The sequence below is a fragment of the Hylobates moloch genome, unplaced genomic scaffold (genome assembly GCF_009828535.3).
Source record: "Hylobates moloch isolate HMO894 unplaced genomic scaffold, HMol_V3 SCAFFOLD_1135, whole genome shotgun sequence".
Lineage (NCBI taxonomy): Eukaryota > Metazoa > Chordata > Mammalia > Primates > Hylobatidae > Hylobates > Hylobates moloch.
The window spans coordinates 1-12,413 of record NW_026653410.1 but is presented as its reverse complement, the minus strand read 5'-3'; the positions used below and the strand labels follow the sequence as shown (position 1 = coordinate 12,413).

The 12,413-nt window shown below is 45.1% G+C and overlaps 3 protein-coding genes across 3 annotated transcripts; all 3 read left to right on the top strand.

Annotated features, from left to right (window-relative positions):
• The first annotated feature begins 410 nt into the window (after positions 1-410).
• Positions 411-3,517, top strand: LOC116464622 (protocadherin gamma-A5). The gene has a single exon (XM_032147884.2). The coding sequence runs from the start codon at positions 1,076-1,078 to the stop codon at positions 3,515-3,517; it is 2,442 nt and encodes an 813-aa protein (XP_032003775.1). The 5' UTR covers positions 411-1,075.
• Positions 3,518-6,949: 3,432 nt separating this feature from the next.
• On the top strand, positions 6,950-9,547 carry LOC116464619 (protocadherin gamma-B3). The gene has a single exon (XM_032147882.2). It carries the CDS (start codon positions 7,103-7,105, stop codon positions 9,545-9,547), a length of 2,445 nt encoding a protein of 814 aa, XP_032003773.1. The 5' UTR covers positions 6,950-7,102.
• A 595-nt stretch (positions 9,548-10,142) lies between these two features.
• Positions 10,143-12,405, top strand: LOC116464620 (protocadherin gamma-A6; the record flags this gene model as incomplete). Its single annotated transcript, XM_032147883.2, has 1 exon — positions 10,143-12,405. A coding segment is annotated over exon 1 (1,623 nt), but the record flags the coding sequence as incomplete, so codon positions are not given.
• Positions 12,406-12,413: the final 8 nt, after the last annotated feature.

Here is a 12,413-nt window from a genome sequence, read left to right as displayed (position 1 = left end):
ATTACTTAAAACTTTGCTTCTGAATTTCCTAATTATATAGAACTTTTATTTTCTTAGTTTTCTATGGAAGTGTTATTAAATAAAATGACTTTCTGAAATGTCCATTTTTTTCAATCTAGAGGTTTTTCTATTTCTGTTGTCATATACAGATGATAGCACTAAATATCTGACTCAACACAGAAAGGCCACTCAGTACTGCTCGACAAGTATCTGGTCATAGTTTCCTGCATGGATGATGAAATAAAACCCCATCCTCCACAGTTACTATACTGGTTGTCACTGGAACTACAAATATTTGAACATGGTAATAGAAAAACATAAAAATGCATAGTTAACCCAACTCAAACACTGTCTGAGATAGTGGAGAGACTTTCTCAAAGTCCTCACAAGTAACAAAGATCTTTATTTCTTCTGCATATGACAGCTAATATAACTTACATAAATCAGTAGGCCTGTTTGGAAAGGTGCGTGGAGAACTGGGTTTGTTTCCTTGGTATTCTTATGTGCAAATAAGCACGTTTTCCTAAATGTATCCTAATAAAGAGATGAAATCTTGAATCCTACAAAGGTAAGAATTCGAATGTCCTAATTTAATGGACTAAATATAGATAAGAGGTAAATAAAGGACATAGGCTCCCCCAATGGCGCATTAAATAAAATTTTTGTAAGGTATTGGAATCTAATAATCATATTGATCTCAGGGATTGTGGAAGTCTTGCTATTCAGAATTAAAGCTGAATTAACGGTCATAAACAATGCTACACAGTTAAACATTAAGGATATGGCAACATTATTAGAAATAAAATTATAAACTTAGGAGAAATAAAAATGGAATTTGGTGCAGTCACTGGTTAGGACTCTGAGCGTCGCTGTTGACCAAAGTGAGAAAGAAGCTGCCGCAGAGGCGACCCGACTCTGCTCCCTCCATACTAAACACACAGACCAGACAAGCTCCTACGAAAATACAACCCTCCACGCCCGTTTTCGTCAGGGAATATGTACCCATCGGCTTTAGATAAATAAGGAAACAGCAGGCTGAACCAGAACTAAGAGAAAATTTGGCAGAAAGAAGGCAATGGCGAGTCCACCGAGGCGCTGGGGCTGCGGAGACCTGCTGCTGCCCTTCATGCTCCTGGGGACGCTGTGCGAGCAAGGATCAGGGCAGATCCGCTACTCGATGCCGGAGGAGCTGGACAAAGGCTCCTACGTCGGCAACATAGCCAAGGACCTCGGGCTGGAGCCCCAGGAGCTGGCGGAGCGCAGAGTCCGCATCGTCTCCAGAGGTAGGACGCAGCTTTTCGCCCTGAACCCGCGAAGCGGCAGCTTGGTCACCGCGGGCAGGATAGACCGGGAGGAGCTCTGCGCTCAGAGCCCGCTGTGTGTGGTGAACTTTAATATCTTGGTTGAGAGCCAAATGAAAATTTATGGAGTAGAAGTAGAAATAATCGATATTAATGATAACTTCCCGCGTTTCCGGGATGACAAGTTAAAAGTAAAAGTTAATGAAAATGCGGCTGCAGGGACACGGTTAGTGCTTCCCTTCGCGCGGGATGCGGATGTGGGTGTGAACTCCCTCCGGAGTTACCAGCTCAGCTCCAATCTGCACTTCTCTCTGGATGTGGTAAGCGGAACTGATGGACAAAAGTATCCGGAGCTGGTGTTGGAACAGCCCCTAGACCGCGAGAAAGAGACTGCTCACGACCTGCTCCTCACAGCTTTAGATGGCGGAGACCCAGTGCTCTCCGGTACCACGCACATCCGTGTTATGGTCCTCGACGTAAACGACAATGCGCCCCTGTTCACTTCATCCGAGTACAGCGTGAGTGTTCCAGAGAACATACCTGTGGGCACTCGGCTGCTCACGCTAACCGCCACGGATCCAGATGAGGGAATAAACGGGAAATTGACCTACTCTTTTCGCAATGAAGAAGACAAAATTTCGGAGACTTTCCAACTTGATTCCAACCTGGGGGAAATCTCAACTCTACAATCACTGGACTATGAAGAATCCAGATTCTACCTCATGGAAGTGGTAGCTCAGGATGGAGGCGCTCTTCTTGCCAGCGCTAAGGTGGTGGTCACAGTACAGGACGTGAATGACAATGCCCCTGAAGTGATCCTCACCTCTCTGACCAGTTCGCTCTCTGAAGACTGTCTTCCCGGAACTGTAATCGCGCTGTTTAGCGTACATGATGATGATTCTGGAGAAAATGGTGAGATTGCATGCTCTATTCCTAGGAACTTGCCTTTTAAATTGGAGAAGTCAGTTGATAATTACTATCACCTATTAACAACTACAGATCTGGACAGAGAAGAGACTTCAGATTATAATATCACTTTAACCGTCATTGACCATGGAACCCCGCCCCTCTCTACAGAAAACCACATCCCCTTGAAAGTAGCAGACGTCAATGACAACCCGCCCAATTTCCCTCAAGCCTCCTACTCCACCTCCCTCCCAGAAAACAACCCCAGAGGTGTCTCTATCTTCTCTGTGACAGCCCATGACCCTGACAGTGGCGACAACGCTCGAGTCACCTATTCCCTGGCTGAAGACACATTTCAGGGGGCGCCCTTGTCCTCCTATGTCTCCATTAACTCTGACACTGGTGTCCTGTATGCGCTGAGATCCTTCGACTATGAGCAGTTGAGAGACCTACAGTTGTGGGTGACAGCCAGCGACAGTGGGAACCCTCCACTTAGCAGCAACGTGTCGCTGAGCCTGTTTGTGCTGGACCAGAACGACAATACGCCCGAGATCCTGTACCCCGCCCTCCCCACAGACGGTTCCACTGGCGTGGAGCTGGCGCCCCGCTCTGCAGAGCCTGGCTACCTGGTGACCAAAGTGGTAGCCGTGGACAAAGATTCAGGCCAGAACGCCTGGCTGTCCTACCGCCTGCTTAAGGCCAGCGAGCCGGGACTCTTTGCGGTTGGGCTGCACACGGGCGAGGTGCGCACAGCGCGGGCTCTGCTGGACAGAGACGCGCTCAAGCAGAGCCTCGTGGTGGCCGTCGAAGACCATGGCCAGCCCCCTCTGTCAGCCACCGTCACGGTCACCGTGGCCGTGGCCGACAGGATCCCTGACATCCTGGCTGACCTAGGCAGTATCAAGACCCCCACTGACCCTGAGGATTTGGACCTCACACTCTATCTTGTGGTGGCAGTGGCTGCAGTCTCTTGCGTCTTCCTGGCCTTTGTCATCGTGCTGCTTGTGCTCAAACTGAGGCGCTGGCACAAGTCACGCCTGCTTCAGGCTGAAGGCAGCAGGTTGGCGGGTGTGCCCGCCTCGCACTTTGTGGGCGTGGATGGGGTTCGGGCTTTCCTGCAGACCTATTCCCACGAGGTCTCCCTCACCGCGGACTCCAGGAAGAGTCATCTGATCTTCCCCCAGCCCAACTATGCAGACACGCTCCTTAGTGAAGAGAGCTGTGAGAAAAGCGAGCCTCTTCTGATATCTGATAAGGTAGTTGCAAACAAAGAAGAAGGGCGAGTTCAGGTTAGTTTTCTCTTTCGGTAAGGATGACCGGAACATTTTCATTTGTTTCCTTTTTCATGTTTCTGTCATATTCAAAATCAGCTAGTTATGTAAATAGTGGAACATTATTTGCTCTATTGGAGATTTTTTTTTTTTGTAATTCATGCTTTCTCCATTTGTTTTCGAATTCTGTTTTGGGAAGTCTAGCTGATATCTGTAGACTTAAGTGAAACAAATACCTTAAAGGAAAGTGGTTAAATATAATCATTTTACCCAAATATTTTGTTATATTGGAACTGCAGTTCTATTAATAGAAAAGATGTTTTATTAATTCAAATTGTTAGATATATTGTTCTCTTTTGAGTGTCTGCCTAGACATCATTAGTGAATGTGTTTTGGAAAGGATAATGTGTAGGATTGATATTTTAGTCTACCTGAAATTTGTTTAAGGAAATAATTTACAGTATTTACATAAATCAATGGAAAGGTACACAGAACTTCTGGGTCATAAATATCAGAAAAGAGGCCGGGCGCAGTGGCTCACGCCTGTAATCTCAGCATTTTGGGAGGCCGAGGCGGGCGGATCACGAGGTCAGGAGATCGATCGAGACCATCCTGGCCAACACGGTGACACCCCGTCTCTAATAAATATACAAAAAATTAGCCGGGCGTGGTGGCAGGCGCCTGTAGTGCCAGCTACTCGGCAGGCTGAGGTAGCAGAACGGCCTGAACCCGGGCGGCGGAGCTTGCAGTGAGCCGAGATCGCGCCACTGCACTCCAGCCTGGGAGACAGAGCGAGACTCCGTCTCAAAATAAATAAATAAATATCAGAAAAGTAGATTAAATTTGTATTGATGATAACATGTAGCATCCTAAAGTCTGGAAATTTGTGTTAAGCCATGTAGTTATTGGATATGTGGGCTTGTTGAGAGAAGAAATCAGTGTAAAGGAACCTTAAAGTTGGGCTTCATTCTGTGATGTAAAGCCTCCAAAGAGTTACATATTGCTGCATTCAATAAATGTAAATATGTCACACACCTGGCATCTTCTGTTATAGATAAACCCTTTACTTATTAGAATCAATACCTACTGAAATGTTAGCGTTTCTTTAAGTGTAGGTGCAATTCTTCTTTATTACTTGAGTCTAAGGTTGTATTTGAAAAAAAAGAATTCAACTTAAGGATGGTTCAAACTTTTAAATTTCGTATCTAAGGTATGTGCTCATCTTAAATTAATAGATTTGTCTTAAGGAAATACTGGTCTATGTGCCTCAAATTCCAGGAGGATGTGTTATGTAATGAAAGAACTACTAGATTTTCCTTCTGCATCTGATTTGCTGAAGATGATTTTCAGATGCTTCTTTTTAAATATTCTTAATCCTTCAAATATTGTACTTTTAACACCTTGAGCATCAGCTTCAAATAATGACTAAATAAGGAGAAAAGGTAATAAAATATTACAAATGAGATAGTAAGCTACATTACTCAACCACATGAAAGGTTAATTGACACATTAAAGAACCTAAGACCACTTGATTTTTATTTTTTAAACATTGTTAAAAAGCATTCAAATATATCTATATCTATATACATACACACACACATACATATACACACATACACACACACAAACACACATACATACACACATGGACATTCTGACCAAAATGTAAAATGTACAAACTCAGCGAATAGTGAATGCATCCAAAGAGTAACGAGAGAATCTATACAATAGGTGTCGACATCATTCACTCCTATGTGAAAACTTGCTGTTCCATTATTTTTTTAAATAAAATGTTATATGCTTCTTAGGGTAGGGTGTTTGGGAAAAAAGTAAAGGTTATAAATTTGGGTACATTTCCTCTGAGTTAAATTTTTTGTGCAATGGAAAAATATCTTTAAACCCTCTATAAACTACTAACAGACTTTAAAAAATGCTTGATCCATACATTCTGAATGTATGTACTATATATACCATATACTTTTAAATATCTGAATCTTTAGTTTTATATGTGTTCTGAAGAATAATTTTTCATACTAATTGAAGTGTTCATACAATGAACACTTGGCATTGTGTTGGAAGGCACTTGCTTTGGAATGTTTTGGAGTAAAGTCTTGAGTCAGTTATATTTTTGATGTTTGTATAAAGGTGACAGTGAGTGGCTGTCTAGAATTCTGGATACCGTGAGTAGTTTAAGATGCTATAATGCTTTTCCACTATAAGGTGAATTCAGTGTGGAACTCATTGCTTATTGCTGCACACTTGTCTAGTTTTAGAGTAACAATACATTATGTAGGCTAAAGATAATTTCTTTAGGAAGATTTTCTGGTTTGAAAATGGAATTGAAACTGTAAGACACCTGTCAGAAGCATGGAAAATGGCATGTTATTGACCAGGGAAAAGTGTAAAAAACAAAAAGTTGGGATGATCAGATGGTAAACTGGGGACCAAGGAAAAGTGGACAGGAAGATTACTTATATAATCAAATAATATAATTATAAGGACTTACAATTCACTCCCCAATCCTAATAATGCATCATTGTTAGGCTACTTGAGAAGAAACAGTACATTTCAGGACAACTGTGATGTAGTATGAAAAAACATCCTTTGTAAAAGTTTTTCATTTGGGCCAGGGTGGTTCATGACTATAATCCCAGCACTTTGGGACGCTGAAGTGGGAGGATTGCTTAAAGCCAGGTGTTCAAGCCCAGCCTGGGTAACATAGTGAGACCCCACCTCTATAGAAAAAATAGTTTTCAATCATACTTATTTAATTAAAAATAGACACTTGGAAACAAAGGAAAAGAGACCCTCTTGCTTCTTACTATACTTCTATTTTGTAAGGTCAATCATTTCCTCATTACCTGTAACTTCTTTTGGGGGGAGATAATAAAGATAAAAAAGAAGTGAAACATAGAATAAAACTAAAAGCTATGAGATTATAACTTTTAGAAGTTAGAAGAAAAGGAAATAGAATGCAATAAGAATACACGTGAAGCTGATATTTCAAGCCTCTTTATACTACGTCTTCTGCCATCACCAAAAATAGCTTTCAGGTGTATGATTTTCTATGTATTATTTTATTTGGCCTTCATTTCTACTAGAGTAAGCAGAAAAGATATTATTATGACCATTTTATGAAAATGGAAACTAAAAACATGACGGCATTGAGCAAGATTATCTTTGCCCTTTGACAAGTAAAAGTTACTAGATTTGGATGGATAAAGCTCAAAGTAAAAGAAATAACAGACTAAAGATATAGTAAATATATTTAATGTTTTTTAAAAGTCCTTTTAAAATGGGAAGAAAGTATCACTATCAGTACACTGCCGATTTTTCTCCTAACTGGCTCCTTATTTGGAGCTGATTTAGTCACACTACTGCAGTTCTGCAGCAGAGGCGCCGGGTGCCGCTCTTGGCTAGTGCTGTGCAAAATATTGGCTCCTCCCGCCGCAGCCAACTCGGAAGAAAAGTGCACTCTCTATCCGGCTTCCTGCAGCGGAGACACCCATTAGAGAACCCAAGCACCAAGACAAAGCAAATACTTGGTCCTGCTCAGAGAACTCTTGGGATTATTTAAAGATCTCCTCTCCTCGGATTTAGAAAGGCAAAGGCGCAGAGAGCGGGATGGGAAATAGCTCCGGATGGAGGGGCCCAGCAGGGCAGAGGCGAATGCTATTTCTCTTCCTGCTCTCTTTGTTAGGCCAGGCGCTTTCCGAACCGATCCGCTACGCTATTCCCGAGGAGCTGGACAGGGGCTCTCTGGTAGGGAACGTCGCCAAGGACCTGGGGTTTGGCGTGGGGGATTTACCTACTCGGAACCTGCGGGTTATTGCAGAGAAGAAATTCTTTACCGTGAGCCCCGAAAATGGGAACTTACTTGTGAGCGACCGTATAGACCGAGAGGAGATTTGTGGCAAGAAGTCGACGTGTGTTCTGGAATTTGAAATGGTTGCTGAAAAGCCTTTAAACTTTTTTCATGTAACTGTGCTGATCCAGGATATTAACGACAACCCACCCACCTTTAGCCAAAATATCACTGAGCTGGAAATCAGCGAACTGGCGCTCACTGGAGCCACATTTGCCCTGGAATCTGCGCAAGATCCTGATGTAGGTGTCAATTCGCTGCAGCAGTACTACCTCAGCCCTGATCCGCACTTCTCTTTGATTCAGAAGGAGAACCTGGATGGCAGTAGGTACCCAGAGCTAGTACTGAAAGCACCCCTGGACAGGGAAGAGCAGCCACATCACCACCTGGTCCTCACAGCTGTGGATGGGGGCGAGCCCTCCAGAAGCTGTACCACCCAGATCAGGGTAATTGTCGCAGATGCAAATGATAACCCCCCAGTATTTACTCAGGACATGTACAGGGTCAATGTTGCAGAGAACCTGCCCGCTGGCTCCTCGGTATTAAAAGTGATGGCCATTGACATGGATGAGGGCATCAATGCCGAAATCATCTATGCCTTTATCAATATTGGTAAGGAAGTGAGACAACTGTTCAAGCTGGACAGTAAAACGGGGGAACTCACCACTATTGGAGAACTGGACTTTGAAGAGAGAGATAGCTACACAATTGGGGTGGAAGCAAAGGATGGCGGACATCACACTGCCTATTGTAAAGTACAGATAGATATTTCAGATGAAAATGACAATGCCCCGGAGATAACCCTGGCTTCTGAATCCCAACATATACAAGAAGATGCTGAGCTGGGGACTGCTATTGCCCTGATCAAAACGCATGATCTAGATTCTGGATTTAATGGAGAAATCCGATGCCAACTAAAAGGAAAGTTCCCCTTTAAAATCGTTCAAGATACCAAAAACACATACAGGTTGGTGACAGATGGAGCCCTGGACCGGGAGCAGATCCCAGAATACAATGTGACGATCACAGCTACAGACAAAGGCAATCCACCGCTCTCCTCCAGCAAGACCATCACTCTGCATATCCTTGACGTCAACGACAACGTTCCCGTTTTCCACCAGGCCTCCTACACCGTGCACGTAGCTGAGAACAATCCGCCTGGAGCCTCCATTGCGCATGTCAGCGCCTCGGATCCCGACTTGGGACCTAATGGCCTTGTCTCCTACTACATCGTGGCCAGTGACCTGGAGCCGCGGGAGCTGTCGTCCTACGTGTCCGTGAACGCGCGGAGCGGGGTGGTGTTCGCGCAGCGAGCCCTCGACCACGAGCAGCTGCGCGCCTTCGAGCTCACTCTGCAGGCCCGCGACCAGGGCTCGCCTACGCTTAGCGCCAATGTGAGCCTGCGCGTGTTGGTGGACGACCGCAACGACAATGCACCGCGGGTGCTGTACCCACCTCTGGGGCCCGACGGCTCCGCGCTCTTCGATATGGTGCCACGCGCTGCAGAGCCTGGCTACCTGGTGACCAAGGTTGTGGCGGTGGACGCAGACTCAGGATACAACGCCTGGCTGTCCTACCACATTCTGCAGGCCAGCGAGCCCGGGCTCTTCAGCCTGGGGCTGCGCACGGGTGAGGTGCGCACGGCGCGTACCTTGGGCGACAGGGAGGCCGTCCGCCAGCGCCTGCTGGTCACTGTGCGTGATGGAGGACAACCGCCTCTTTCAGCCACCGTCACGCTGCACCTAATCTTCGCAGATAGCTTGCAAGAGATACAACCTGACCTTAGCGACCGCCCCACTCCCTCTGACCCTCAGGCGGAGCTACAGTTTCACCTAGTAGTGGCGTTGGCCTTGATCTCAGTGCTCTTCCTCTTCGCGGTGATTCTGGCAATCTCCCTGCGCCTGCGACGCTCCTCCAGACCCGCCACTGAGGGCTACTTTCAGCCTGGTCTCTGCTCCAAGACTGTACCTGGAGTTCTCCCCACCTACAGCGAAAGGACTTTGCCTTATTCCTACAATCTGTGTGCTGCCTCACATTCCTCAAACACCGAGTTTAAATTTCTCAATATAAAGGCTGAAAATGCCGCACCACAAGATCTTCTATGTGATGAAGCGTCTTGGTTTGAAAGTAATGACAATCCAGAAATGCCTTCTAATTCAGACAATTTGCAAAAGGTGAGTTTCTTCAAACCTTTCCTTCCATAAATATAATTGGGTTTCAATTCATTCTTTTAGAGATAAAAAGAATACAGATTAAATATTCCCTGATTACATTATTTTATTGATTTTCTGGTGTAGAGTAGGGTGTCTAGGAAATTGTAGAATTTCCTGTAGAATATCCGTGTTGCAGTTGTTCTTTCATAGAAAGCCTCCTTTTGATAGTCTTGAAACTTTTGTTAATCCTAATACACTATAATCTGAAACATTTTTAATACAGTATTATCTCACACTGTCATTTTCAGACATATCTATCCAGAATTAGACACAAATCTGCACAATTAAGTGGTTTACTTAGTTTTAATGCAGTCAATCCTAAAATATATGAAACATAATGTATATCTTAACACATTTTTAATGTAACCTATATATAATATTTTTACTTCCCTTTGCATGTTTTTAAAAGTATACACAGATGTTGCCTATGTCAGGGCAGTTTTTCATTTCTATGCTAATCAAAAGAAATAATGTCATCTAAAATGGCAACTCTTGTAATGGGCACTGTAATGAATTGGTTCAAAATGTGTTTGTGTAGCATATGCCTGTAGTCCCAGCTACTTGGGAGGCTAAGGTGGAAGGATCCCTTGATCCCAGGAGGTTGCGGCTGCAATGAGCTATAATTGTGCCCCTGCACTCTAGCCTGGGAGACAGAGCGAGACTTTGTCTCAAAAAAAGTGTTTGTGGTTGTTGGTACCCTTACTGAAAATGGGACTAGCGTAAATGATGGTGAAATGTGATGATAATTCAAAATTTACAGAAGATTGTAATATTTCTGTTCCCCAAGGTCCTAAGATAGTTTCATAAAAATGAATGGTAAACTTCAGAGAACATTTAAAATTATTCAAAATAATCTCTTGCACTCTTCTAAATGCTTCATTATCTTGGGGAGGGAAATATTACGGGTGTCATCTCTGCAGATTTAGCAGACATAAAATCCTCTGTGTGATAGTTTCACAAAACGATGCAGTATTAAGTTAGGACTCTAAGCGTCGCTGTTCACTAACCTGGGCAAGAAAATCAACGGAAACTCAAGTTACATCCTCCAACCACAAAGCAAATCAGACGCGAAAGCAGGAAAGCTGTGCAGAAATTCTGACCTGAAACACTTCGCATCCGGTCTCTGCTTGTTGAAGGACCTTCACCGCTATTTCTGAGAAGAGCAAAAGTGATGCAGACCTGTTCTCCCTCTTCTTAATCCCAGAGAAGTCCCCAATAAGCCAGTAATGGCGCATCCGCAGCGCAGCGAGCAGGTCGTGCTCCTCACGCTCCTGGGGACGCTGTGGGGGGCCGCGGCAGCGCAGATCCGCTACTCTATTCCCGAGGAGCTGGAGAAAGGCTCCATCGTAGGCAACATCGTCAAGGACCTGGGACTGGAACCCCGGGAGCTGGCGGAGCGCGGAGTCCGCATCGTCTCCAGAGGTAGGATGCAGCTTTTCTCTCTGAACCCGCGAAGCGGCAGCTTGGTCACCGCGGGTAGGATAGACCGCGAGGAGCTCTGTGCTCAGAGCCCGCGGTGTCTGGTGAGTTTTAACATCCTTGTCGAGGATAAACTGAATCTTTATCCCGTGGAAGTGGAAATAGTGGACATTAATGACAATACACCCCGATTCTTAAAGGAAGAATTGGAAGTGAAAATTCTCGAAAACGCAGCTCCATCCTCTCGTTTTCCACTAATGGAGGTCTATGACCCTGATGTGGGAATGAACTCCCTTCAGGGTTTTAAGCTCAGTGGTAATAGTCACTTCTCAGTGGACGTGCAAAGCGAAGCCCATGGGCCCAAGTACCCGGAGCTGGTGCTGGAGGGCACACTGGACCGGGAAAGAGAAGCCGTTTACCACCTGGTCCTTACTGCCATGGATGGCGGCGACCCTGTCCGCTCAGGCGTCGCCCAAATTCTGGTAACAGTTCTAGATGCGAATGACAACGCTCCAGTGTTTACTCAGCCTGTCTACCGTGTAAGTGTTCCTGAAAACCTGCCAGTAGGCACACCAGTGTTGGCAGTAAATGCCACTGACCAGGATGAAGGAGTCCACGGGGAAGTAACTTATTCCTTTGTGAAGATTACAGAAAAGATCTCACAAATTTTCTGTTTGAATGTTTTGACTGGAGAAATTTCAACTTCTGCAAATCTAGACTATGAGGACTCGAGTTTTTATGAGCTGGGTGTTGAAGCCCGGGATCGGCCAGGTCTTCGTGACAGAGCAAAAGTCTTCATAACTATCTTGGATGTCAATGATAATGTACCAGAAGTGGTTGTTACATCTGGAAGCAGAACAATTGCTGAAAGTGCACCTCCAGGAACAGTAATCGCTCTTTTTCAAGTGTTCGATAGAGACTCTGGCCTGAATGGCCTGGTAACCTGTTCCATCCCGAGAAGTCTCCCATTTGAATTGGAAAAATCAGTTGGCAATTATTATCGATTAGTGACAAATGCAGCTCTAGACCGGGAAGAGGTATCCTCGTACAACATCACTGTGACAGCCACGGACAAAGGAACACCACCTCTGTCTACAGAAACAATCATCTCTCTAAATGTGGCAGACACCAACGACAACCCGCCCACCTTCCCCCATTCATCCTACTCAGTCTATGTCCTTGAAAACAACCCCAGGGGTGCCTCCATCTTCTCTGTGAATGCACTGGACCCTGACGTGGACCAGAACGCCCAAGTCTCCTACTCGCTGGCAGAAGACACCCTCCAGGGGGCGCCCCTGTCCTCCTACATGTCCATCAACTCCGACACTGGGATTCTGTACGCCCTGCGCTCCTTCGACTATGAGCAGTTGAGAGACCTACAGCTGTGGGTGACAGCCAGCGACAGCGGGGACCCGCCTCTTAGCAGCAACGTGTCACT

Coding starts and splice junctions, on each gene's coding strand:
- LOC116464622 (XM_032147884.2), top strand. CDS start 1,076: ATGGCGAGTCCACCGAGGCGCTGGGGCTGCGGAGACCTGCTGCTGCCC.
- LOC116464619 (XM_032147882.2), top strand. CDS start 7,103: ATGGGAAATAGCTCCGGATGGAGGGGCCCAGCAGGGCAGAGGCGAATG.